At 58.4% G+C, this 24,900-nt stretch overlaps 2 protein-coding genes across 7 annotated transcripts; both read right to left on the bottom strand.

Annotated features, from left to right (window-relative positions):
* Positions 1-2,317: 2,317 nt before the first annotated feature.
* SERPINF2 (serpin family F member 2) lies at positions 2,318-10,084 on the bottom strand. Of its 4 annotated transcripts, none has more exons than XM_020909806.2 (10): positions 10,000-10,084; positions 8,796-8,862; positions 8,612-8,653; positions 8,431-8,493; positions 7,946-8,147; positions 7,211-7,354; positions 6,852-7,055; positions 5,913-6,055; positions 4,059-4,263; positions 2,318-3,435 (listed from the first exon to the last, which is right to left on the bottom strand). In XM_020909806.2, the coding sequence occupies exons 2-10, from the start codon at positions 8,856-8,858 to the stop codon at positions 3,023-3,025; spliced, it is 1,479 nt and encodes a 492-aa protein (XP_020765465.2). In that variant the 5' UTR covers positions 8,859-8,862; positions 10,000-10,084; the 3' UTR covers positions 2,318-3,022. The 4 variants fall into 4 exon arrangements, with proteins under 4 accessions (XP_020765465.2, XP_020765467.2, XP_020765466.2 ...); XM_020909808.2 differs by having other exon boundaries at positions 8,612-8,650; XM_020909807.2 differs by having other exon boundaries at positions 9,926-10,014.
* A 791-nt stretch (positions 10,085-10,875) lies between these two features.
* On the bottom strand, positions 10,876-23,015 carry WDR81 (WD repeat domain 81). Of its 3 annotated transcripts, XM_020909810.2 has the most exons (10): positions 19,086-23,015; positions 18,065-18,172; positions 17,621-17,811; positions 17,321-17,511; positions 16,899-17,064; positions 16,654-16,819; positions 15,278-15,967; positions 14,084-14,229; positions 13,611-13,790; positions 10,876-12,257 (listed from the first exon to the last, which is right to left on the bottom strand). In XM_020909810.2, the coding sequence occupies exons 1-10, from the start codon at positions 22,762-22,764 to the stop codon at positions 11,937-11,939; spliced, it is 5,838 nt and encodes a 1,945-aa protein (XP_020765469.2). In that variant the 5' UTR covers positions 22,765-23,015; the 3' UTR covers positions 10,876-11,936. The 3 variants fall into 3 exon arrangements, with proteins under 3 accessions (XP_020765469.2, XP_070334938.1, XP_070334939.1); XM_070478837.1 differs by lacking the exons at positions 10,876-12,257; positions 13,611-13,790 and having other exon boundaries at positions 14,090-14,229; positions 15,264-15,967; XM_070478838.1 differs by lacking the exons at positions 10,876-12,257; positions 13,611-13,790; positions 14,084-14,229 and having other exon boundaries at positions 15,556-15,967; positions 16,709-16,819.
* Between the last annotated feature and the right edge of the window lie 1,885 nt (positions 23,016-24,900).

Here is a 24,900-nt window from a genome sequence, read left to right as displayed (position 1 = left end):
CTAGGACATACGGTCGCTCTGTATTAATGTAGCATTTCAGTCATGTTCAAAATGGACATCTCCAACCAATCCTAAAGTCTGTCCCTCACTCAGATTCCCATCTCATTAAACCTCATCTTCTCAAGACAAAAATCAGGGATTTGAATCATGAACCCCACATCAGCGAGTCTCTCCTTTCCCTCATCTCCAGTACAATCTATGCACAAATTCTGTAACATCTACCTGCACAATATACCTGAAGCCTGATCACTTCCCTGCATTTCCACAGCCAGCACCCTGAGCCAAGCCACCTACAACTCGACTCTTGCCTGCTAACCAGCCTCCCTTCTCCTGCGTTTGTCCCTCGATGTCTGTTCACACAACAGCCAAAAGAGCCTTCCAGAGCTTACTTCAGACCATGGTGCCCCTCAATTAAATTCTTCCACAGGGAGTGAATAATTGCCATCCACATGGCACTGATGAATCTCACAAACAGGAGGTTGAATGAAAAGAGTCAGGCACAAGGGAGAACGGATTGCATGCTTCTTTTATTTCAAGTTCAAAACCAGGAGAAACTAGTCTATTATCAGGAGTTAGGAGAGTGAGTACTGTTTCTTGATCTGGGTACTGGTTGCACAAGGGTACTCAGTTCATGAAACAAATTCATTACACTTTTGTTGTTGTTCCATCGCTATGTCGTGTCCAACTCATTACACTTCAGCATACTATGCATGCGTGCATGCTCAGTTGCTAAGTCATGTCTGATTCTTTGTGACTCTATGAGCTGTAGCCTGCCTAGCTCCTCTATCCATGGGATTCTCCAGGCAAGAGTACTGGAGCAGGTTGCCGTGCCCTCCTCCAGGGGATCTTCCTGACCCAGGGATCAAACCAGCGTCTCCTGTATCTCCAGCATCGCAGATGGAGTCTTTACCCACTGAGCCACCTGGGAAGCCCTATACTTCAATCCAAAATTTTAACTTGTTTATTGTCTAGACCGGCATCTCTAACCTTTTTGGTACCTGGTAGTGGTTTTGTGAAAGATGGTTTTTCCACGGACCCAGGGGGGTGGGGGGTGATTTTGGGATGATTCAAGCACATTACATTTCTTGTGCACTTTATTATTATTACATCAACTGCACCTCAGATCATCAGGCATTAGAGCCCAGAGGTGGGGGACTGCTGGACTAGACCAGTCCACCACCAGATTTAGGTTCTGCGGGGGAGGATCTTATCGGCTTTTTCATCGCTGCAGCCCCAAAGCTTGGGGTGCTGCTGGACCCAGCAGAGGCACCTGACAAGTATTTACAGGGCAGAAGACGCAGTCAAGGCAGCCAGAGCATCAGCAGGGAGAACCTGGGTGTGATGACTAGAGCCAAATGGTGGCTAGAGCCTGAACAGACGGGAGAGAACTGAAGAAAACTCAGGAGTGGGATAATTAAGCTGGCGGGCTGGCCGATTTGTTCCAATAACTTTCCAATGATCTCTTTACAATTCTCTCTCTCCCCCAGCCCCACGGATCTCCTGCTCATCCTAAACCTTTTGGGCAGCTCCCACTCCTCTTCCTGGGACGCTCTTCTTCAGGATGGCCCCCTGGTGCCTGCCCTCACCTCCTAGTCTCTGCTCCAAAGTCACCTCCTCAGGGAGGCCTTCCCTGCTTTACTTCTCAGTAGAGCTCTTATCCCTCTCTCACACACCATATATGTCACTTGTTGACTTATTTCTCATCTCCCCACCCTGCTGGTTTGTTAGAAGCCAGAGCCTGTCCTAGGGACTTGTTCTTCACCACTGCACCACAGGGCCGCAAGTGGCTGCTGCCACACAGACACCCTGCACTCACAGACAAGCGCCCACCAGCGTGGACAGCTGTGTGGCCCCAGCCCTGCGCCCGGGAGCCCCCAGTCGCATCCCCCAAATCCTCAGGCGTTGATAGTCTCCAGCTGGAGCCCATGCTCCCAGCCGCCTGCTCCCCCGCCTCCCTGGCTGGCGGGCGCCAGCTCCTGAAAGAGGGGGCTGGCGTGTAATTAGAAATTCCTCAAGCTCCCTAATTGCCAGTTCTTCTCCCAAACCAGGAGGCTGGCGCTATTCTGGGCCACCTTTGTTGCCGGCTGCCTGAGGCCCAGAGAGAGGACCAGGCTGAGAGCAGGGCCAGGCTGGCGAGGTCAGAGGGCCTGCATGCTGGACAAGGTCTGGCGAGCGGCCAGAGGCCAGACGTGGCACCGGCAGGGCTGCGCCCCAGAGCCCAGCCTGGTTCTCCGCGTGTCTGCGCGGTGGCCTCATTCCCGCCTTCCCCCAGCACCCCCGAGCTCCCACCCATTCCCTGAACAATGACATCGAAGCAGACAGGCCCATTCATTCTTTATTCAGGTGGTGTAAAAATCACTACAAAAACTTTACAAAAGAGCCTTCGAGAGCTAATGCCCCCCACTTCCCCCACCCTCTCAGCCGCTGAGACGCCGCGCAGAGGGGGCAGAGGGGAGAAGGAAGGAGTCTTGGCAGTGTTGGGACCTCCAAGGACCAGTGGGGAGACTGAGGTGACAGTGGGCAGGAGGCTGGCGGGCCCTGGGCAGCTCAGGTCAGACGGAGGCAGTGGTGCGGGGAGCTCAAACTCAACCCATATTGTGCAACCTCAAGACGGCCGCCCCCTCTCCTTGGCCAGGGTGTCCCCTCCTCCCTGCCCCTCCCTCTCTGATAAACAGGTGTGGAGGCACACAGCTGCCCTAGGGAATAACCTACCTACCTTCCTGACAAAACGATCCACCGCTGCCCCTCTGTCTGAGCCCCAAACCAGGACACCCTCCGGGCCCCGTTGGAAGAAGCGATGTGGGACCGAGGCCCATGGTTCCCTGATGCCTACCCTCCTCCCAGCGCCACCCCACCCCAAACTCCCCAAGAGGAGACAAGAGAACGGCTCCCTTCCTCCCTTCTCCCAGACTGCCCTCCCCAGGCCCCCAGCCCCAATCCCACAAAGCTGTTTTTGGAAAGAGTCACACGAGTTGAGAGGTTGGTCCAAGCAGGGACTCGGGTTGCTAGAGGCCACAGCCCCTCACTTGGGGCTGCTGGGCTGAGGGTAATCCTCTTCCGAGGGGGGCCCAAGTTTCAAGTCTGGGTCGAAGGGCTTGTCTCCGCGGGGGAGGCCTTTGTGATCCTGGAAAGAGTCCCTGCCGTCGGGGGAGTCCTGCTGCTCCTTGCGTTCCGGCTGCGCGCCAGGGTTGGGGTTCCTCACGCTGCCCACGAAGAGGGGCAGGCTCATGCTGTCCTCGAGGATGAAGAAGAGGAAGGGGCGGTTCACGATGAAGGAGGACAGGGACATGCGGGACATGGCCGTGCTGGTTGCCGCGGCCGCCTCCACGCCGGCCTCGCTGAGCTCCAGTGCGGACTGATGCTGCACGCTGGACACCACCAGCCTCTCATCAGAGATCCCACGCAGGTCCGGAGCCTGGAATAACTCCTGCAGGCCTGCCCCGGGGCAGCAGATGGCTGGTCAGAGCTGCCTTCTGCCCCACAGGCTGCCTGGACCTGCCTGGGAGGGTGTCTGGCATCCTGGTCGGGGAGCACCTTGAACTCACAGAGGGCTAGTTAACTCCTATTTAACCTTCATGTATCAGCTTAAAGGCCCCTTCCTCCAGGAAGCCTTCCCTGATTCCCTGCCCCAAAGTCCAGACAGGTGCCTGGTGCCTTTCTGATGTTCTCCCAGGTAAAGTGGAGAGAAGCCTTCTATCTTAACACTTATGCTGAATTGTAAGTACCTGACTCCTCATCTGCCCACCCCATAAGACTGAGCTCCTTGTACGTGGTGGGCTTGCCGTGCCTCTTGCAGGGGGGCCAGGGAGGCTCATGTGCCACTCTGGCTCTCCACTCAGGACACTTTACAGAGTTCAGTCCTGGGTAGAGCAGGCCCTCCATGGCCGGGCCACTCACCCCTCCCCAGGACAGAGGAGCCAAAGGCTCTCACCTCCCTAAGCCCCAGAAAAGGCCAGGATACAAGGCTAGCTCTGACTCTGACCAGCCAGCTGGAAGCTTTCTCCTCACCTGCCCCACCTAGCCTGAGAGGGGGGCTGTCCCATGCCCAGCCTCCTTACCCAGCTGGCCGAGGGTGGCCACCAGGTCCAGTTGGTATTTGAGACGCAGCTTAGGCAGCTGGACCTTGGTGGGCCTCTCCCGCAGCGAGGGCTGGTGCAGAATGTCCCAGGTCAGGTTAGCCAGCACCTGGGACACGTTCCACTCAAAGCTGGTGGGCATCAGGACCACGAAGCTCATGTTGTTCTTAAAAGGGAAATGAGCCACCTACAGACAGGGGAAGGAGACACCATGAGGGCCAGAAGCACCCAGGCCCAGGTGGGGGCTGGGCCAGCATCCCTTATGAGACAGCCCATCCTTCACAGGTGTGTGGGGGAGGGGGACCCTCCCTCCCTGAGCCTCCACTTCCTCATGGGCAGAGTAACACTACCTGCCTACACTGCACGCTGACATGTGATGGAAAGAGATACACTGTTAAAGCTTCTAGCAGAGTGTTTGCACATAGGCGGTGCTCACTCAATAAGTGGTGGTTTTCTCTCTTCCTCTGGTGCCAGCCAACCCATGACTCGGGATGAGGAACTCCCGGTGTCCACCTCTCACTTCCTCCCTGTGTACAATGGGCCAGGTTTCCCTGGTGGAGGGTGGTACCCTCTCTATTCCTTTCTCCTCCAACAGTGACTTGCCCGGCTGCCTATTTATACTGTGATTTGGGGTAAGATTTCATGTGAATGGGGGTTTCTGCAGCTCAAGAAGGGTGAAAACCAGTGGGCTCCACAGGCCCTAGTGGATGTGATCCCTCGGGCTCCAGGCAGAGCACCCAGGGGGCAGGACCCCTTCGGTGGGAGGGGGAGTGCCAGCATCTGGCTGCCTGGGCCGGCCTGCAGAGGGCTCGAGGAAGAGGAGGGCCGAGGAGGGCAAAGGATGGAGACTAAAGGATGAAGGAAGGGACTTCCCTAGTGGTCCAGTGGTTAAGACTTCGTGCTTTCAGTACAAAGGTTCGATGCCTGGTTGAGGAACTGAGATTCCACATGTCAAGTAGCGCAGACAAAAAATTTTAAAAATTAAAGGGTGAAGGAAGTGTGGGCAGGACACAGCCTGGTGGGGAGGACAGCAGGAAAGGCACTGGTGAGGAGGTGAACCAGACAGTCCATGTGTCAGGGTAAACTGGAGAGAAGCCGGGACACTGTTCCAGGGGGCCCATCTTGCCCACAGCCCCTCTCAGTCGTGGCCTTGTGAAATTAACCAACACTGCCATCTCAGTTGACTGGCCCAGGGACCAGTGCTCGCTCAGGCCAAGGGGACCATGTTTAGGCTAGAAGCAAGGGAGGCTGCACCTGAGATAGCCAGGCATAGCACTCTCTCTAATCAGAACGCTCCATCAGGAAGCTGACGAAGCCTTCCCAATCAGACCCTCCCTTCTAAGGAGCACGCATGAGAGCTCAAGTCGCATCTCAAAGGCTTCGGGTGGCTGAGGCCCCATGCTGCCCCACAATCCACGGGTCCTTGAAATGAATCCCCACAGCCAAAGGGGTCTCAACAATGTCCCTTCCTCAAAGAAGGCTCTCTGACCACTCTAGCTAAAATACCTCCCCCAACTCTTTGAAATTATCCTGTTGATCTATGTTTACTCATGCACTGTGCATCTTCTCTGGATTTGGTTTTCCTTGTTCTCCACTGATCCACAGTGCCTGGGACACAGTCTGCACACAGCTAATGCCCAATGAATGAACCTCAAAGAGACTCAAGCCTCAGTCCCCCTGGGTGAGGGCACAGAGAGACTTTTCATAGCCACCTGCCCCAGTGAAAAGATTGCAAGGAAGATGGGGTGCACTGTTGAGCCCTATGGTGGCCCACAGCTGCACAGTTCCTTCCCCACCTCCCAGCACCCAGGCCTGGCCTGAGCAGTCAAGGGTAACCTGGATCTCAGGCTGCTCCAGCAGGAACCAGTGCAGTGGATATGTGAGGGCTTGCATCATGTCCACCGGCACCGTGAACTGCTCGTCCAGGTGGAAAGTGCCTCTCTGTGTGAGGTTTGGGTCGAACTTGCTCCTCCAGAAGCCTGCATCCAACAGAGGGCAGGGCCATTTAGACTGGGACCAGGGTAGGGTTTACACTACCAGCTTCTTCTCCGTTCCACCCAGAACCCATTAAAGGGACAAATGGTGGAGGGTAAGGCACCAGGCAGTGGTGTGCCAGGCAATACCCAGGTGATCTGAGGTGTCTTCTCTGGAGCGATTGCAGAATCTGGGCTTCTGTTCCCCCTACCCTGCTCTGCTCCCAGGAACATCCCCCCATCACCCCAGGTTTTTTTAGACTTCATTTCTTCCTAGGGAGGACTTCCCTATAGTTCAGACGGTAAAGAATCTGCCTGCAATGCAGAAGACCCGGGTTCAGTTCCTGGATTGGGAAGATCCTCTGAAGACAGTATTCTTGCCTGGAGAATCCCATGGACAGAGGAGCCTGGCGGGCTACAGTCCACGCTGTCACAAAGAGTTGGACATGACTGACGCTGCTACTATGACTACTACTCCTAGGGCTGTGCTGTGCTTAGTCGCTCAGTCGTGTCTGACTCTTTGCGACTTCATGGACTGTAGCCCGCCAGGCTCCTCTGTCCGTGGGGATTCTCCAGGCAAGAATACTGGAGTGGGTTGCCATGCGCTCCTCCTAGGGAACTCTCCGAGAAAGTCCCATCCAGCTCCTGGGCCTCCTCCCAGCAACACTTGTGACCTGTCTCCTACCCTCCCCACCGCCTCCCAGCCTAGCCCTGGGGAGAAGGAGGAACCCTCAGAACAAAACATGCCTACCGGGCAGGGGTAGGGGCTGCAGGCAGGGACCCGAGAAGGGGAGGAGCTCACCCTGGAAATGGATGGCATTGAGGAGAAGCAACACTGTGTCATCTGGAAGATCTGAAAGGAAATCCTCGATCTTCCCCTCCGTGGCCTCCTTCACCCATTGGTTGATGTTTGCCAGGTCCTCCCCCTTCCTTCCCGTCAGGCTCATGGGCTTTGAACCAAAAAGCTGTTCTGATTGTTCCAGAAAGTCCTCTTTGATGGGAAATCCTACACAGAAGGGAGCGCAGGCTGTTGCCAGGACTTGGGCTCCAGAGCCACCAGCGTTCCAACCAACTGCCTGAGCCCATGCCCGTCTCCCTCACCCTGTCCACCCCAGAGCACTACTTAGCTATCTAGGGAGTGTCTGCCATCACCCAACCTACCTTTCTGCAGGTACATTCTGGCAGCCAACCGGAAAGCCCCAGGCCCCAGGTCCTGGCAGAGGCGGCTGAGCAGGTGGGGGAGGCAGGGCCCTGAGTCTGCGTGCAGCACCTGTTTCAGCCTTTGCAGCGTTTGGTTCTGAGCACCTGAGCGGGGAGGACACAGCAGCAGTGGGCATTCCCACCCCCACGTCTTTTCCTAATCTTTTTTTTGCGGGGGGCTGGGGGAGTGCCGGGGAGCTGTGCCTTGCAGCATTGCAGGATCTTAGTTCCCAGACCAGGGATTGAACCCATGTCCCCTGCAGTGAAAGCGCAGAGTCTGAAGTGCTGGACCGCCAGGGAAGTGCTCCTGTCCCCCTTGAATAACGACAATGAGTATGCCCATGAGACCACACTGTCTCCTCCCACCTCCTGAGGGTCAGGACACCCAAGTTTTACTTCCATCTCTGCTGCTGCTGCCAGTCTGGGTGACCTCATCTCATCGCCTTCCCTCTCTGGACTCTGTCCCACCGCGAGACCCTCCAGTCCAAAAGAGACGTTGGAACTGCCAGACTCTTGCATAAAAATCACCAGAGGCCCATCCTGGGCCCAGTCCCTGAGACTCTGATTCACGGAGACAGGAATCTGTGTTTTAAACAAACTTTCAAGAGACCCAGATGGAGGAAACACCCGCTAGTAAGCTCTGGGGAAGGAGGCGAGTTCCTACTGGCCTGCTCTCCTGGTCTGCTGCCCCAGTACCTAGTGCCACGTGAGACAGTGCCAGAGCCACACTCAGAGGCGACAGGATGAGGTTGGGCCTGGTGGAGCTTTGGGCCACCAGGGAGAAGAGGTCTGTGGTGAAGGTCATCATGGCCCGGGCCAGCCTGCGTGTCTGCTCCGGGGTTGGGGACAACTTGCAGTCTCCTGGGCCCTTCTTCGGGGCAATCTGGCCACCTGGTTCCTGCAGGGACAGATGGAGGGGGGGGGGGGGGGAGCAATGGGGTCAAGGGGTCAGCTCTGTATTGAAGATTTCCTTCAAAGCCCCTGGGGACAACAGGGCCTTGTCTCGGTCCAGACATGGGCAGTGGCATTCTGGGGGCTAGGTCCCTCCCTCGGATCCCTCCCATCCTCTCCCTTCAGGCCTCAGCCTCACTGCCACCCTCCCCTCCGCGTTTCCTTGCCCTTCGGATCTGCCTTCCTCCCGCGGGTCCCGCCCACTCTTCCCCAGCCCCACCTGGTTGTACCTGGTTGCCCAGCTTGAGGAGGGAAAGTGGGGGCAGCTTCTTCTGGGCCTGCCCGTCCATTAGCTGAAGGAGGGAGGAAGCAGATGGAGAGCAGCCCTTCCCGCAGCCCCCCACCCTGCACCAGCCACAGGGGAGGCCCCTGGGGACCTTCCTCCCCAGCCTGCCTCTCATTCCGCAGTACCTGCAGACCCAAGGGCTCCATGGCGCTCACAGGAGAGAACTGCTGAGAGAGGGAGTGGGAGAGGAGGGGGAACCCCTGAAGCCAAGACCTCCCTCAACCCAGCCCCCCCCCACTCTTTTCCCAAGACCCTCGACCTCTCCCAAAGCTGCTGCCCTGTCCCACCCAGACCTCGACCCAGGCTCACCGCTGAGCACGGGCTTGGCAGGCAGGAGAGGCTGAGCACCAGGAGCCCCCAGAGCAGCGCCATGTTCCTGTGCGGGACGGGAAGGCTCTGTTCCTGCCTCACCCCCACACCCGCCGAGGAATCCCACCCACAGGCTCATGGGCAGCTGCAGTCCTGAGCCATTACTCCAGAGGGGACAAGGCCAGCTGCAGTACCCACGCCCACGGTGTGCCTCTCTGAGCTGCGAATTGCTCCAACTCTCTCCTGAATTGCTTTTTTCCCCTTTTGTGTTTTCTGGTTTTTTACACTGTATGCCCTGAAAGTGTTTTGGTTCATGGCGGAAAATATTACCCAAACAGAAAAAGTCCCCATTCCTCAAGGCCGGGAGTTGTGAGTCAGACCTGGGTTTGAATCCAGGCTTCGCCTCTTGGCAGAGGATCCAGGACGTGTCCCTTAAACTCTCTGGGCTCTGCTTTATCTTGTAAAATGGTGGCAAAAGTCCCCTCCTCCTCCCACATGAATTGTGGAGACCAACCTAGTTCGGTCTTGGTGAGCCCTGACTGCACAGGCCGGCACGCAGCGATGGCTCGTCAGCCTCCCCAGGCCCCTCTTCTGGGAGGCCCGTCCTGAAGCCTGCTCTGTACTGGAATTCCCTCCCCAGAGCTCCTATCCAACCTCCCTTTCTGGCTGGTCTGGTCTTATCCACAAGGGTGGGCAGGCCTGTGGTCTCAGCAGGGGTGGTGAGCTGGGCCAGAGACTGGCCTTATTGACCCAACAGCAGAGCCCAATGAATGACTTGTGGCCAGAGCCACCTTTGGACTTACGGAAAACACAGGCCTCAGCCCCCGCTCTAGCCCCAAGCTGACTCCGGGAAGCCAGGATGACTGGTGGGGATGGGCAGGTCTCGGTCTGGCCCCAGAGCGGGTCTCGCACACACCCCCACCCCGCCCCCATCTCAAATGTCCTTCTCTCACCCCTGGCCCCCTCCACATCCCACACAAGGACCCTTGGCCAGGGCCCCATCTCCAACCTGGGTTTTTTAATCTTCCTGCCAAGAAAAAGACCTCCGATTTTTCACTTCCCAAAGAGACTTCCCCTGAAAGCCCCAACCTTGGCTCCTCAACATCTCAGAAGGCTTGGAAGTCACAAACCTTCTGAATAAACTCAGTCCAGACCCTCTCAGCAAGGTGGGCAGCTCCAGGCCAAGGCACCCCCCCGCCCTTACCTCTGCAGGCTCCTCACTGCTGTACACAACGTCCCTCCGGCCCCGCTTGGTGCGCCCACGCTCTGCCCCGGCTCCAGGCAGCCCAGCCGAGCCCTCCCCTCCCACCAGGACCTTTGCTCTCAGCCAACCACTGTTCCAGTTGCCTTCTCTTCTGGTAAATATTGACCTGCACATCCGGTTAAACATTGATACTGAGACCAAAAGCCCCTTTCCCACCAGGGCATCTAATACTGGGACAGCCAACTGGAACCCCGGGAGAGGTGGGTCCCACCTGAGCCTGGAGAAAGGAGATTCAGGCGACAGTCAAAGAGGCTGTCTTCAATTGGAGGGTTAGATCCAAGGACAGGACTTTCAGTGACCCGTGAAGTGGGGGGTTATCCCCACTTTAGTCAGGCTCAGAGAAGCTGTGTGACCTGGCCAAGGACGTAGAGCTGGGCTGAGAGTCACATTCAGGTTCCGGCTTCCAGTGTCTCACCTCTTCCTCAGAACTGCCTCCCCCTCCCAAGAAGAGGGAAGGGGAAGCTGCAAAAGGCAAGGGATGAGACCTGGATCAGGATGCAGGATGCGAATCCCTGGTCCTCCCATGTCCCGGCTCCTGGTTGGCTGCCTCCAGCCTGGGACCAGAAGGCAGGGGGAGGGGAGAGACAAGACGCCGGCTAGGGACACAGCCTCTCCTAGCATCCCACCTCCTCAGAAGCAATGCTTCCTTCCCCTCCTCAGGGTGAGGGTTCTGGCCTGCACGAACCAGAAGCCGTGGACCTTGTAACCGCCTGAAGAGCCATGGTCAGGATGCCTCCCCTCCTCCTCCCTGTCCCGGAAGCTGTGGGGTCCCAACCTTTCCTCCCAACACCACCATCAAGAAAAGCCTCACTCGGATCCATGGCTCTTCCACAGGATTTATTGATCATATTTACATCTATTGCAAATAGTGAGAAGGCAGCAGGGGTCCAGCCTCAGACATCTATGCTCCAGAACGTGAGGGCCTATGAAACCTGGGTCTTCCTGTCCCCCTGGGGGAGGGAGACCTGAGATGCAGAGATGATTCTTCTCGCCCCTTCTTTCAGGGTCTTGGACCCCCTCCCCCGAGGCTTCTGGACCCAGAGGCTGCCTCATCAGCTCAAGGCACAAACACTGTGGTGAGGGGTGGGCAGGCAAGGTGTGGGGTCACTCCAAGTAGGCACCACCTGGCCCCATCCATCTGCCCTCCTTTGGTCCTGCCCTCTTTCTTCCCCTACTGGTCCCACACTGGCCAGGGCCTGGCTGGGTGGACGCTTAAGAGCCCAGCCCAAGGCTCTTAACTCCTGGACCGTGGTCAGCCCTTAGAGGCTGGAATCCAAGCACCGTCAGTGTCCTGGACTGGGGCAGCTTCCCTATCCTTGCAGGACAGGGTCAGAGAGAGCCAGCTGGAGGCGGGCTATGGTGGAGACAGCTTAGCAGGTCTCCTTCCCCTTACCCAGAGCATCCTGTCCCCAGGCGGACACAGAGGGCGGAGCTGGGGAGAAAGGAGAGCAGCAGTGCTTTCCCAGGTTCTCCCTCCTTTTTTTTTTTTAATTTTTTATTTTTATTTCTTGGCCACACCATTCTGTATGTGGGATCTTAGCTCCTCGACTAGGCATCGAACCCACGCCCCTTACAGTGGAAGCACAGAATCTTAATCACTGGGCCACCAGGGAAACCCCTGCCAGGCTCTCTCATCTGCTTCCTGCTGGCTCCAAGCAGCATGGCCCCAAGTCATCAATGAGATCCCCTCTGGGGGCCTCAGTGGCTCTAGGGGTTCAGGAGCCCAGACTCCCACACCACCCTAGCTGGCAGGCCACGTGGCTACCCAGGGCGTGGGGCCTGGGGCTTGCCAGGAATGAGCTGCTGGGGAAACAAGATGAGGGACGGCTTCCTGGAGGATGTGTGCCAGTCTCCGCCTGACCAGATCTCGCCTCAGCCTACGCCAGGAGGCGGACCACCCCGTTGTCCGAGCCCAGCAGGAGGTGGCGTTTGGTGGGCAGCAAGGCCAGGCTGGTGAGCGTGCCGCGGAAGTTCTCAGAGCTGAGCTTGGTGGTGGCCTGGGAAGGCGGCTCGAGCAGGGAGCAGACGCCGATCTTGTTGGCCACGGTGCCAGTCACCACCTCGCTGCCGTACAAGTCGAAGGTGTGGATGGGGTCAGAGGCTGACTTGTAGTGATGAGTGGGCTTCGGCTCCAGCTCCTTCCAGACCGTCAAGGAGTGGTCGGAGGAGGAGCTGACCAGGACGCTGCCCTCCACTGCCTGCCAGGGAGAGGGGAGAGCCTCAGCGGGGGCCGGAGTCTTCCTGTTCTCTCCCACATCTCCTCCCAGGAAGATGTGTCGTCCTGAGTCAGGGACAGGCTGCCACCCTCCCACATTATATTAATGTCAGCTCATATGAATATATTAATGTATCATCGACCCAGTCATCATTGTAACTTGGGCGCTTACTACGTCAGGTGTTATATCAGGCACACTAAACATCTTACCACAATTAACCTTCATAACAACACTATGAGATAGGTGCTGTTGTTTCCATTTTACATAGAAAAAAAAACTAAGGCTCAGGAAAGTTAAGTCATTATACAAGGTCACAGAGCCAGTAGGTGGCAGACCCAGGACTAACACCCAGGCTGACCCCAGAGACCTCCTGATGCTTTCTTGGAAAGTCAAAATTTAGAGGCACCCAGAACCCAGATCAAACCAGTCAATCCTAAAGGAAATCAACACTGAATATTCATTGGAAGGACTGATGCTGAAGCTCCAATACTTTGGCCACCTGAAGTGAAGAGCCAACTCATTGGAAAAGACCATGATGCTGGGAAAGACTGAGGGCAGGAGAAGGGGAAAGCAGAGGATGAGACGGTTGGATGGCATCACCGACTCAGTGGACATGAGTTTGAGCACGCTCCAGGAGATAAGTGAAGGACAGGGAAGCCTGGCGTGCTGCAGTCCATGGGGTCGCAAAGAGCTGGACACAACTGAGTGACTGAACAACGACAGAACCCAGGGGGCCCTGGAGGCAGCCAGGGGTGCCCAGCCCCCAACAACAGCAGTGCATGTCCCCTGGCTGCCACTTAGGTCGGGGAGGAACTCCCAGCTGCCTGGAAAAACCCTCCCACAAATAGCCCCGGTTCCTCCCTGCCTGGACCTCCCTGAGGTCTGTGATTGAAAAAACGGGGTGGGGGTGGAGGTGGGAGCAGGATTCCCAGGCCTGACCCGCCTCTTCCCCCACCAGGTTAGCCCAGAAAGGGGCATGGACTCTGCTCAGTGGTCTGGGGGCAGTAAACAGCCTCCCAGCTGAGCTTTATTTAACCTGACTGGGTCACGGACAGGGCCTGACCCCTGATCCCCCAAGTAAGACAAATATGGACAAGGGTTACTCATTAGAACATCTCCAGGAAGCTCAGGGTCAGCTCGGCCCCCTGGTTCCCGCCCCCGGGGCCCACCTCCTGCCCAAGTCCCTGAGGTGCAGCCTGGCTCCTGACCCGCCCTGCCTGTCAGTCCTCCGGCAGGTATGAAGGACATCAGCAGGGGGGCCTGTCCTGGGTGGACCCTAAGCGGAGGTGAGGGCTGGAGCAGTCAGGCAGGAGGGAAGGGGCCCCGGCCTGTCACCTTGATCTGCAGGATGTCCCCTTCGTGGGCAGGCCAGCCACGCAGAACCAGGCCCGTACGGGTGTCCAGCAGCACCATGAAGCCCGAGGAGAAGCCGGCCACGACGCTCCGGCCACTGGGGCTGACAGCCAGGGAGCGGACGAGCCCAGGGTTCAGCCCGCTGCTCAGGCGGAACTCATGCTGCCGGCAGAGGAGGACAAGCTGGGGCTCCGCCGCCCAGTCCGCGTTTCCCCCCTCCAGGTGCAGCTCAGCCTCCAACCCCCAGAGCCTCATTACCCATCAAGGGGAGGCCCCCAGGATCCCAGGCCAGAGTCCCACCCCCACCCCAGAGGGTTTGCTGCTGCAGGTGATCTGTCTCCAATGAGAAACTCTGCCCTGGGCTCCTCTCTTCCTGGGGGCAGAGGTCAGGGAAGGGGTTTCTCTCCTCCCTGCCAGGCACCCAGGCCAGGGCTGGAAAAAAGGACGCCCCTGACCTGCAGGCCTGGCTTCCTGCAGTCCACAAAGCGCAGGGTCGAGTCAGAGCTGGCCATGGTAATGCTGGTATGGGGGGCGGGCATGACGGCCACAGCAGTCAGGGGCACCCGGCTGTCCGACGGCTCCACTGTGCGAAGAGTCTTCCCTGTGAAGGAAAGGCCTGGTGGGTCTGGGGTTCCAGTCACTGATGGAAGAGCCCCAACTCCTCCTATCCCTCCTGCTGCTGCTGCTGCTAAGTCGCTTCAGTCGTGTCTGACTCTGTGCGACCCCTGGACAGCAGCCCACCAGGCTCCTCTGTCCCTGGGGATTCTCCAGGCAACAATACTGGAGTGGGTTGCCATTTCCTTCTCCAATGCATGCATGCATGCTAAGTTGCTTCAGTCATGTCCAACTCTGTGCGACACCATAGATGGCAGCCACCAGGCTCAGCTGTCCACAGGATTCTCTAGGCAAGAATACTGGAGTGGGTTGCCCCTTTCTTCTCCCCTATCCCCCCTACCCACCCCATACTTGCCTCCCACATCCCAGATCTCAATGAATACAAAGGATGTTTTTAGACCCTCCCACCTTTCTATTAACATCTCCGTGGCCATGCCAGGCTTCTCTATTCACATAGCAAACTGTGGCCGAAAGCTACACCTTCCACCGTCTGCTTTGATACTACTCCATCCCCCCAATCCCTGCTTTTTAACCTTCTTTCTCTCTACAATGACGACACAAAATAAGAAAGCAAGTGTTTACCAACCAGGATGCTACACGCTACATGTTAACACAAACCTCTGGGCATTATCTACTTAAGCACTTGTTCTGATTCCCATTTTGCAGATGGGAAAACTGATGCTTCCAGGGACTTCCCTGGTGGTCCAGTAGCTGGGGACTCTGCGCTGCTAATGCAGGGGGCACGGATTCAATCCCTGGTCGGGAAACTAGGATGTCACGTGCTGGCAGCATGGCCAAAAGATTAAAACACACCCACACATATACATCGATGCTTTCAGCAGCAGAGGGACTTGCTCAAGGTCACTCAGCAAAGAAGCTGGCAGACCCTCAAACTCAGGTCTAATGGATTCCAAGTCCTAAATGCTCCATTCTGTGGACTCACTGCATCACCCCCAACCACACACTGTTACCCTCCACCCTTGGTGGAGGACAGGACAGCAGCTACAGAACTGGCCTCACCTGGGCCCGCTCACCTGTGAAGGGGTCCCAGACGTGCACAGCCCCATCACAGCTCACCACGCACTGTGGGGCCTCGAGCTGGCCCACGAAGAAGACACTCTTGCGGTGCTGGGCGTAGATGAGGCGCGGGGCCGTCTCACTGGTGCCGTCCCCGGAGTTGTAGAGCGGCCAGAGGCGCACAGTGCGGTCCTTGCTGCCGCTCAGGAAGAAGTCCTCGCCGCTCAGGGGCACCACACACTTGACGGCCCCCGAGTGGCCTGGAAAGCTCTGCAGGCGGATCTGGTGGAAGTGGAAGTGGGCGTCCTGCTGGCTCACGCCGATCTCGTACTGCCAGTAGGCCAACCAGTTCCCGCTCAGCCCATGCGCGCTCCGCGGCAGCTCCCGCTTCAGTGCGTTGTCCTCACTCTGGCTGCCGGGCTCCCCGCCACCCACCCCAGAGATGGGGCCCAGCGGGCCGGGGCTGTCAGGCTGGGAGTCACTGGGGATCTGGATGCGGTTCCCAACCAGGACGCTCCCAAAGGTCCCCGAGTGGCCGTCGTCCTGGGGGCAGCCCCCACCCTGGGGGTCCCACTCTGGGCCGGTGCTGGGCGCGGTGGGCTCCACGCTGGCAGGGCTGTGGCTGCTTGGGCTGATGCTCTCCAGGTACAGCCCCGCAAGCTCTCCCACCAGCTCGTGGTTGGGGACAATTTTCCGGATGATGTCACCTGGATGGGAGCAGGAGAGGTCCTGAGATGAAGGGGGGTGGCCAGCAACTGCCACCACCCACCCAAGGGGCTTAGGAACCACAGCAGCAGGGCAGATACTGGCTGTGCAACTCTCAGCAAGTTACTCTTGTCTCTGAGCTGGTTTCCTCCCTCCAGGAAAACCTGGATTCACACCTTCAGTATGGACACGTGAGCATCTTTTCTATGTGCTGGGTGCCTCACCAGGCATCAGAAACAGAACGGGGACCAAGACAGGTGATGCTCTGCCTCCCACGGCTCAGATGTCAGTGCGGGGATGGCAGCACATCTGACCAGGGCTGTTCACACTCTTCAGGGTGATGACACACACAGACGCTAGGCACAGGGCCAGGCCCACACAGGAAGCTACGTGAATGGTGGGCCGCTCGTTCCTCTTGGGCGGCTCCTAAGACATCAGTCCAGCAGCCTGACTCTCCTCCCTGCCCCAGGGACAGGCTAGGCCACTCCTGTGCCCCCCCCTCAACTGGCCAGAATTCAGTCTCTGTTTATATGTCACTGGGACTCAAAGGTCTAAGGCCAAACCCCTTTGCTCTGACCCAGAAAACTTTGCCTAACAACCACTGCTGACTCCAGGGACAGGAGGTGGGGCCCTCCCAGGGGAAGAACGGTAGCTGCAGAGGCTGGGAGGGGACATGATGCAGCAGTACCCAACAGGCAGGAGAAGGGCACGTAGATTGTGTATGCCATCTCCAAGGTGAACACCTTCTGCAGCTCGTCCAGCAGGGCAGGGTCTGCCGGCCGCAGCTGCCCATCGGAGAAAGCCACCTCTGGCAGCTGGCCTTCACTGCGGCCCACGGACTCCAGCTTCAGATCCTGTGGGCAGGAAGCCCCGGGGAGTTAGCGGAGGCCACAACCACTGGCCAGCCCACAGCTGCCAGGCACATCTGCCCACCTGGTGCCGAAGTTCATGCAGCTGAGAGAAGACATGAAAGAAGGTGGCCACGGGCTCACTCAGGTGCTGCTGGACCATCTCCTGTCCGATACGCAGGCAGATGAGAGCGATGAGGCTGATGGTCTTCATACACAGGACAGTCCGGGCCTGGGCTCCACTTGGGAACCTGCAAATAGAGCTGATAAGCTCTAGCGCTCCCCAGTCTAGGGGATTTGTCCAGAATCTATTACAAGCTGGAAACGAAAGGAGCTGTAAGACCAGCTCATCCCACCAGATGAGGAAACGGAGGCACAGAAAAGTGTGGCTTGCTCAGGGTCACCCAGCCAGGATGAGACCCAGGAGGTCTGACACCCCCACCCCCACCCCGGGGTAGCCCCCTCTGCTGGGCTGCTCCCCGGTGGGAGTGGGGGGCAGAGACTTACCCCGTGACGAGGGAAGTGAGGAAGCTGAGCACGGGCAGCAAGACCTCGTGGCTGATCCGGGGCAGGATGTCCATGAGGGTGGTGTCCGAGAGGTACACGATGATCTTCTGGGTCAGTGTCACAGCTGCCAGCAGCCCTGCCTCCTTGCGGCTGTTCAGTCGACTGGGGCCTGAGGTGCTACCCGGGGCCACCTATGGCCACAGAGCAGATGAGGGCCAAGTGACCCCACGGACCCCCTGGAACCCCAAGAGATCCTGGGTCAGCCCTCAGCCTCCTCAGCACTCCCAGACCCCCACTGACCAGGTAGCTGATGTAGGGCAGGTATTGGTAGGTGAGGACAGGCTCCCCGTAGAGGTGGGCGATGTGCAGGAGGCAGCTGAGCACGGGTGCTGACACTACGTCACCCAGGATCGGTCTCTTCTGATAGATATTGCCCACGCTCAGCGGGGGGCTCTCGCCACTGCCCCCGGTGAACTGCTGCCGGGTGGGCCCTGAGAAGGAAGGGCCAGCAGTCCTGAGTAGCCCGCGGAGGGCAAGAGGGAGGAGCCCTTCGGGGACTTCAGTGACCACTCCCGCTCACTCCAGCCTGGGGTCTCCCCGTGCCTAACCCAAAGAAGGAAGGAGCCCACAGCAGACTGGGACCCAGGACCTGGCCAGGAGGAGGTCTGAGCCAAGAGCGGGGAGGATCCGCTACAGGGGACCAGAGAGACAAAGGGCTGAAGGAAGCCCCATGCCCGATCTTACCAACGTAACACGACGTCAGCAGGCGGAGCAGGTTCCGGGCCACGTGGCGAGAGGCCACAGTGGGGCCGAGCTTGGCGGACAGCCAGCGGACCATCTTGCAGGCCGTATCTGCAGGGCAGGAGTAGTCCCTGAGTGCATCAGATAACAGGGGCTCACGACTCCCCCACCCCACCCCAAGGGCCCCACCTAGTGACGCTGGTCCCAACTCTACCCAGGAGCCCAGCCTGAGCATGGTAGCCCCAAGGCCCCACACTCCCTTTAGCAGAGCTGCCTGCAGGAGTCTGGCTTTGGGGCAGCTCCAGGCTCCTCTGTGAAGTGAAAGTCACTCAACCATGTCCAACTCTTTGGGACCCCATGGACTATACAGTCCATGGAATTCTCCAGGCCAAAATACTGGAATGGGTAGCCTTTCCCTTCTCCAGGGGATCTTCACAACCCAGGGGTCGAACCCAGGTCTCCCGCATTGCAGGCAGATTCTTCACCAGCTGAGCCACAAGGGAAGCCCTACTTGGGCACAAACTGCAGGAAGGTGACCCTTACGGTGACTCTCCTCCAGTTCCTCGAGGAGGAGGTGTCCTCCACCCTCTCCACTTCTCTTCACTCTCTCACTCTAACCGTACTGGCCTTTCACAGATTCTTGAATGGAACCATGACAGCCTCAGAGCCTCGCACATGCTGTTCCCTCTGCCTGGAATGCTCTTCCCACCCCAGACCCTACCATGGTTGCCCAGCTTCCTCCTCCTCACTGAATTCCACCAGCGCTCCTTTCAAGGAAGTCTCTGACCCCTGAAAACGAGATCTAAGCCCCACTTTACATTCCCCCGTAGTACCCAGTCATGTTCTTTGCAGCACTAACAGAACTCCTGCCTGTAGCGTGGCATCTCCTCTGCTAGATGGAGCTCTAGGAGGGCAGGCCTACATCTCTGCTGTGTGTGGATCGGCTCCGTCCACTGCTCGGTGCAGGGTAGGGGCTCGGCGGATGATGATGGTCAGACCAACACCTCCAGGCCCGAGAACTCACCAAGAAGGATCTTCTGCTCTTTGCCCTCCGACTGCTCGGTCAGCGGCTCTTCTTCCTCCTCGTTGGCCCCACCATCGCCAGCCACAACCGTATCCATGGACAGCACAGTGTCGGAGAGGGTGAGCTCGGACGCCTCGGGGACCTCTTCCTGCTCGCCCTCCCCCTCCCCCACCTCCAACACCACACAGCCTTCCTCCTCCTCCTCATCCTCCTCGGAGCCCTCACTCTGCTTCAAGTCCTGGCTGCTGTCGCCTGACCTGAGGCTGCTCTTGTCCACCGGGACGCCCCCCTCGTCGGCCGCCCGCTCCTCACCCAGGGAGGCCTCGCTGGTGCTGCTCTTGTCGCTCAGCCGGCCCAGGCTCACAGCCTCAGCCTCCTGGGGCTGAGGGGACTCGGCCACGTACAGCCCAGCCTGGAAGTCCTCCGTCTCGGGGAGGTCAGCCTGGTCGTGGAAGCTGACACCAGACATGTAGTCCGGGAGCCCTAGGCCCGAGGCGGCAGCAGGCTCCCCATTCATGTGGATCTCCTCTTCAAAGGCACAGGACCCGGGTCCGGCCCCCGGGAGCCCACTTTCCTCGTCCTCGGCGGCCCCCGCCAGGCCCTTGTTTTCCTCCTGGGAGGCCTCCACGCCAGCCAACACCTGCAGGACGTGGGGCAGGAGGTGGACAAGAAAGGCCTGCAGGCCCAGCCGCACCATCAGCTGGGCCACAAAGCAGTCAGTGTACAGGTAGAAGCGGCCGTGGAGCTGGCAGGGGCTCTCATAGGCCCCAATGAGAGGCTTCAGAAGGTACTTATTGGCATTCTTGGGGCCCAGGGCCTTGGCTACAGGTTCAAATAAGTACCAGGCTGCATACACGGCCGTGTGCTCCTCAGACATGAGTGACAGCACAAAAGGCAACAAGATCTCCAAGCCCTCGGGGGTGATGTCACTCAAAACGGCACCCAGCTGCTGCCACAGAGCAAAGACCAGCTCCCGCCCCTGGGCCTCATCCTCCACGCGCCTCGCCTGGTACAGGAGGATGAATTTGTGCAGCGCAGGGAAGTAAGGGGGGAAGGGGACCACAGAGCTGAAGGGGCTGAGGAGCTGCGCGGGGCAGGGTGGGGGCAATCCCTGGGAGACGGGCCTGTACGCAAACAGTGGGTCCAGCTTGCCCCTTCCTGCAACCACGGGGCCTTGAGGGCCACTCAGCTGCAGAAGTGTGTCCAGCACAGGCTGCAGAGACACCGGGACCTCCTTGGGATGACGTGCGCAGAGCCCCTGCACAGCCTTGAAGCGTACCCACAAAGGCGCGTCAGGCTGCAGTGTCCGGACCCTGGTGGCGAACACCATCTCAGCCAACAGGACCCCCAGCGCCTGCATGTCCCGATGAAAGAGGTCCCGCAGCTGCACAGGGGGCTGAACCTGGGGTTGCTCAGGCACCTCCAAGCGGCCCCCTAGGCCTTTGGTCAAGAAGTTGCCTAGTTTCTCCAGCTCCTCCAGAGCCTGTAGAGGACTGAAGCCCTCCGGAAGAAGAATCTTGCCCTCCTCACCCTCTCCGGGGTCCACCCCGGAAGCTCTGTTCCGACGGCCCGGTCGAGAGGCTGAGGCCCCTGAGAAAGGCAAGAGGCCTGGTGGGGCTTGACTGGAGGAGGAAGTGGAGGAGGGAGACGGTCCCAGCTGCTCACCTGTCTTCCCAGCCAGAGAGATGGAATCTAGAGCTTCTGTGGCCTGCTCCAAGTCATCTTCCCCTACCATGGGCCTGTCCCTGGCCCAGCCAGCCTCACAGGGAGTGGCCTCCAAAACCGTCCTGCCCATCCCATTCGTAACTTGTGCAGGGAAGTCCTCCCGGCCTGTGCTCTCCTGGATGGTCTGGAACCACAGCTTGGGGACGAGAGGAGGTTCAGGGGCGAGGGCAGGGGCCCCCGCCAGGCGCTGGGGGTGAGGCTGATCGAAGAGCTGCACCACACCATAGCTGGTCAGGTGCGTGTGGGCGTCCACCAAATGTAGACACACGTTCTTCTCCTTCACAGCCTCCTTGCCCTGCAATTTGTAGCCAAAGGTGAGGTCAATCCAGTGGTGTAGGTCCTGGGACACCTCTCGGCTCTCCAGCAGCGCCCGGTGAGCAGCCACGAACTCCTCGTTGGAGCGGCACCAGGCCGGCACATCCAGGTCAGGCATATCGGGGTGGATGGAGCAGAAGATGGAGGGGTCAGTGTAGAACTCGGGAATGCACTCATCTGGAGTCCAGCTCTGCATCCGCTCCATGCTGGCCGGGTACTCGTGGGGCTCCCACTGTGCCCGCACGTGTCCGCAGAGCACCGACCGGGGTGTGCGTCGGGCCTTGTACACGTAGTATGTGATGTCAGAAAGCACATCGGAGATGTGGTGAGGGACGTGAGGTGGCTCCCCGCCGCCTGCACCCCCTGCCACAAACGCCTGCCGGGTCATCTCATATGTGAAGTCCAGCTGCTTATCCCCCTTGTTGAGGCGGAACTTGGACTTGCGCAGGTCTCGGAAGCGCCCACGGGGCGTGGTGAAGTCGACCACCCAGGGCAGCACCGGGTGGTAGTTGGGGTCCCCCTGCCGCCGACCCGCCAACCGATTCAATTGCATGAGGTAGTGGAAGTTGCTGATGCGGCCATGGACCCAGTCTAGCACGAGGCCCCGGAGCTCTTCCTGGCAGGTGGGACACCCGGGTCCCCGTCGTCCCTCCTCGCCAGGCTCAACGCCTGCCCCGTTTCTTGCCTCCTGGGTCTCCTCATCCCCCGCCTCCTCGCGCCTCTCATAAGCACTCAGGTCCAGGCGGAGCTCGCTGCAAAGTTTCTCATCCACAGCGATGTGGTGCAAAGACAGGGCCCCACAGGCCAGTCCCTGGCGGTGACAGGCATCCACAGCCCTCAGCACACGGAAGAGAATGAAGAGCACCTTGGCCTGGCTGTTGGTCAGCTTGGCGGGGCTGAAGGTGACCACGTCGTGCAGGGAGAATTGCACATACGGGTGCACCACATAAAGCATCTCGCGTGACTCCAACAGAGCCTCGGCTCTCAGAAGGCTGGGAGCGGCGGGGCAGCCCCGAGGGGCGCAGGGGCCTTCTCTGGCATATGAGGGGCACTGCGTAGCTTCACCCACTGGCAGGAAAGGGCAACCATAGACCCTCTGCAGAGCTTGTCGCACTGAATCCAGGGCAGGGACCGCCGCCGGGGCAGGGCTATGACTGTAGGGCTGCCCATAAGTGTGATACGCGTGGCGCCACAGGTTGCGATAATTCTGGGCAGCCACATCCTGCATGAAGCGAATGAGGGTCTCCGGGCTGCCAGACCCCTCCTCAAAAGGCAGGCCGCCCAGCGGGTAGGAGAGCCTTCGTTTCCGCAGCCCGTGCACCTCCACTCGAGTCCAACCGGCCGGCAGCCTCTGCACGGAGCGTTGCAAGAGCGTCCTGACTTCCGCTTCGCTCAGGCCTTCGGCGCGCGGACAGGGTCCCGGGGGCAGCCTGCGCTCGCGGAGGCTGGCTAGCCAGCGCGCGGGCACTAGAGCCACCACGTGCGCGCCCCCCGGGGCCGGAGCCAGCTGCCGGGCATCGATGTTCAGGTCCCTCTCCACGCTCCGGAGCAGCTCCTCCATGTCGGGGTTCGGGGGCGGTGAACAGCCCTCACCCGTCGCGGTAAGCGCGACTTCCCGCCCGCTGCTCCCCAGGGCCATCCCCTCTTGGCCGCCTGGGGGCGGCGCGGGGCTGAGCCCGGCCACAGCCCCCCTCGCCTCGGCTTCCGGGATGCCAGGCGGGGTGGGTGGGGATGAGCGAGGGACTGGGTTGAGGCGGAGGGGGCGGGGATGGGCCGGGGACAGAGGCGGGCCGCGGGGGCGCTCTTACCCCTCCGCAGGGTCCTGCGCTCCGGGCGCGGCCGGGCGGGGGCTACGGGGCGCCAGCGCCGGGCTGCTCCGAGACGGGTCAGCTGACGCTGCTCACGTGATCGGCCCGGCGCGGAAACAACCGCACGTGGCTCGACTGAGCCCGGGGACCCCGCCTCCTCTAGGCCGCGCCACTGCCCGCCAGCCTCGGCGCCGGCTCCTTCCCCTAGCCCTGCTAGGCCTGGTGGCGGCTTCGCTTCCTCCAGGGCTGAATCGGGCAGGGTCGGGGGCTAAGAGCGGCCCCGAGACTTCCCCTTCCCTCCTTACTTCCTCCTTCAAGCGCTGGGACGCGGACCTAGGGAGGGTTTCCCTTAGAGAGGGCAGCCTTTAACCGGGTGATGACCCCCGCCGCCGCCGCCACCACAACCACCTCGCTCTGGTTTTACCGATAAGAAACCCGGAGCAGAGCTGGGACTTTTCACAGTAAGTCCCTTCACCGCCTCCATGCCGCCTTCCAAAAGAAAGAGCTTTTAATTTTCCAAAATGTTTCAGCAGTAACATTCCATTTGGCCCTGACAACACTCAGTGGTTTAGGAAGGGCGGTTATTATTGTTCATATTTTACAGGTAAAAAACCAAGAACCTTGGAAGCGGCTTGTCCAAGTGGCAGCATGGAAACTCAAAACTGGGGCACAGATCTGCTCTGGAGTCCTCCCCACTGACAGCTCTTTTAAGGCTTTTTTTTTAAATAATAATAATTCTGGGCAATTTTGGGGAGAGAAGTTGCCCAGGCTGAAAAGCCAGGATGGAAATGTTCCCCCAAGACCTCCTGTTGAAGATCTGCCTCTGCTGTATGACAGAGCCTGCCTGCTGTTGTCAGAGCCTTGCAGATGCCACGGTGGCTGGGTGGGAAGGTGCACCACGGCAGGGAGCAGAAACCAGGGAGCTGGCACCAGAACTACAGGATTCCTTCAAGAGGTCTCGGTTCTGACTCATTTGCAGGATTGACAGGCCATTGTCTTCAGGGAGACACCAGTATCTATTTTTCCAGTCCCACTCCTAGAAAGAGAGTTTGCCTCATGTAGGAGTCTGGTGTGGAGGTGTGGGAGCTCCATAAAGGCACTTAAGAAAAAACTAAAGTCCTAATTAGAGAGGAGACAGGAATGGCTCAGCCATAATTTGATTTCATCTGTATGCTTGAAAAAGGCAGCTAGAACCGCTGATGTGCTTGGTCACATGACCTTGAGCAGTAATAACTTACAGCCACCTCTTATAGAGCACTGATCAGGAGCCAGGCATCTTGCTAAGCAGTTTGCATACTTTAAATCCTCACCACAACCCTTTTTAAGAAGATAGTTTTAGATCCGTTTTAGGATGAGGAAGCTGACTACTTTAAGTGATTTTGCTTAGGTCCCGTAGCTAGGAAGTGGTAGAACCAGGATTCAACTCTAGGCCTGGCTCATTCTAAAACCAATGTTCTTTGTACTCCTCGGCCAAGCACTATTTTGTTTTTAATTAAAAAAAAAAAAAATTTGGCCACGCCCTGTGGCATGTGGGATCTCAGTTCCCCAAAGGGATGGAACTGTGCCCCCTGCAGTAGAAGCACAGAGAGTTAACCACTAGGTCTCCAGGAAAGTCCCTTGTTTTGTTTTTTAAATTTTATTGGAGAATAGTTGACTTGCAGTGTTGTAGTTGACTTGCAGTGTTGTGTTAGTTTCAAGTGTACAGCAAAGTGATCCGGTTATACATATACATATATTCTTTTTCAGATACTTTTCATATAAATTATTACAGAATACTGAGTAGAATTCCATGTGCTGTATGGTAGGTCTCTGTTGGCTATATGTTTTATATATAGTAGTGTGTGTGTGTTAATCCCAAACGCCTAATTTGTCCCTCCCCCACTGTTTTCCCTTTAGCAACCATCCTGCAGTATTGTTTTTTTTCACCTGGGAAATTACGTGTTCTTAACAATCTTGTATCCCCAACA

Source organism: Odocoileus virginianus, chromosome 17 (assembly GCF_023699985.2).
Source record: "Odocoileus virginianus isolate 20LAN1187 ecotype Illinois chromosome 17, Ovbor_1.2, whole genome shotgun sequence".
In the NCBI taxonomy this organism is placed as follows: domain Eukaryota; kingdom Metazoa; phylum Chordata; class Mammalia; order Artiodactyla; family Cervidae; genus Odocoileus; species Odocoileus virginianus.
This window is presented reverse-complemented; position numbering and strand designations above follow the sequence as displayed.

Coding starts and splice junctions, on each gene's coding strand:
- WDR81 (XM_020909810.2), bottom strand. CDS start 22,764: ATGGCCCTGGGGAGCAGCGGGCGGGAAGTCGCGCTTACCGCGACGGGT. Junction 15,968..16,653: donor GCCCTTCTCCTGCCTGTTGG/GTACTGCTGCAT, acceptor GCTCCCATCCAG/GTGACATCATCCGGAAAATT. Junction 14,230..15,277: donor CGTCTGGGACCCCTTCACAG/GTGAGCGGGCCC, acceptor TTTCCTTCACAG/GGAAGACTCTTCGCACAGTG.
- SERPINF2 (XM_020909806.2), bottom strand. CDS start 8,858: ATGGCGCTGCTCTGGGGGCTCCTGGTGCTCAGCCTCTCCTGCCTGCCA. Junction 8,654..8,795: donor TGCCAAGCCCGTGCTCAGCG/GTGAGCCTGGGT, acceptor TCCCTCTCTCAG/CAGTTCTCTCCTGTGAGCGC. Junction 8,148..8,430: donor TCCTCAAGCTGGGCAACCAG/GTACAACCAGGT, acceptor CTGTCCCTGCAG/GAACCAGGTGGCCAGATTGC.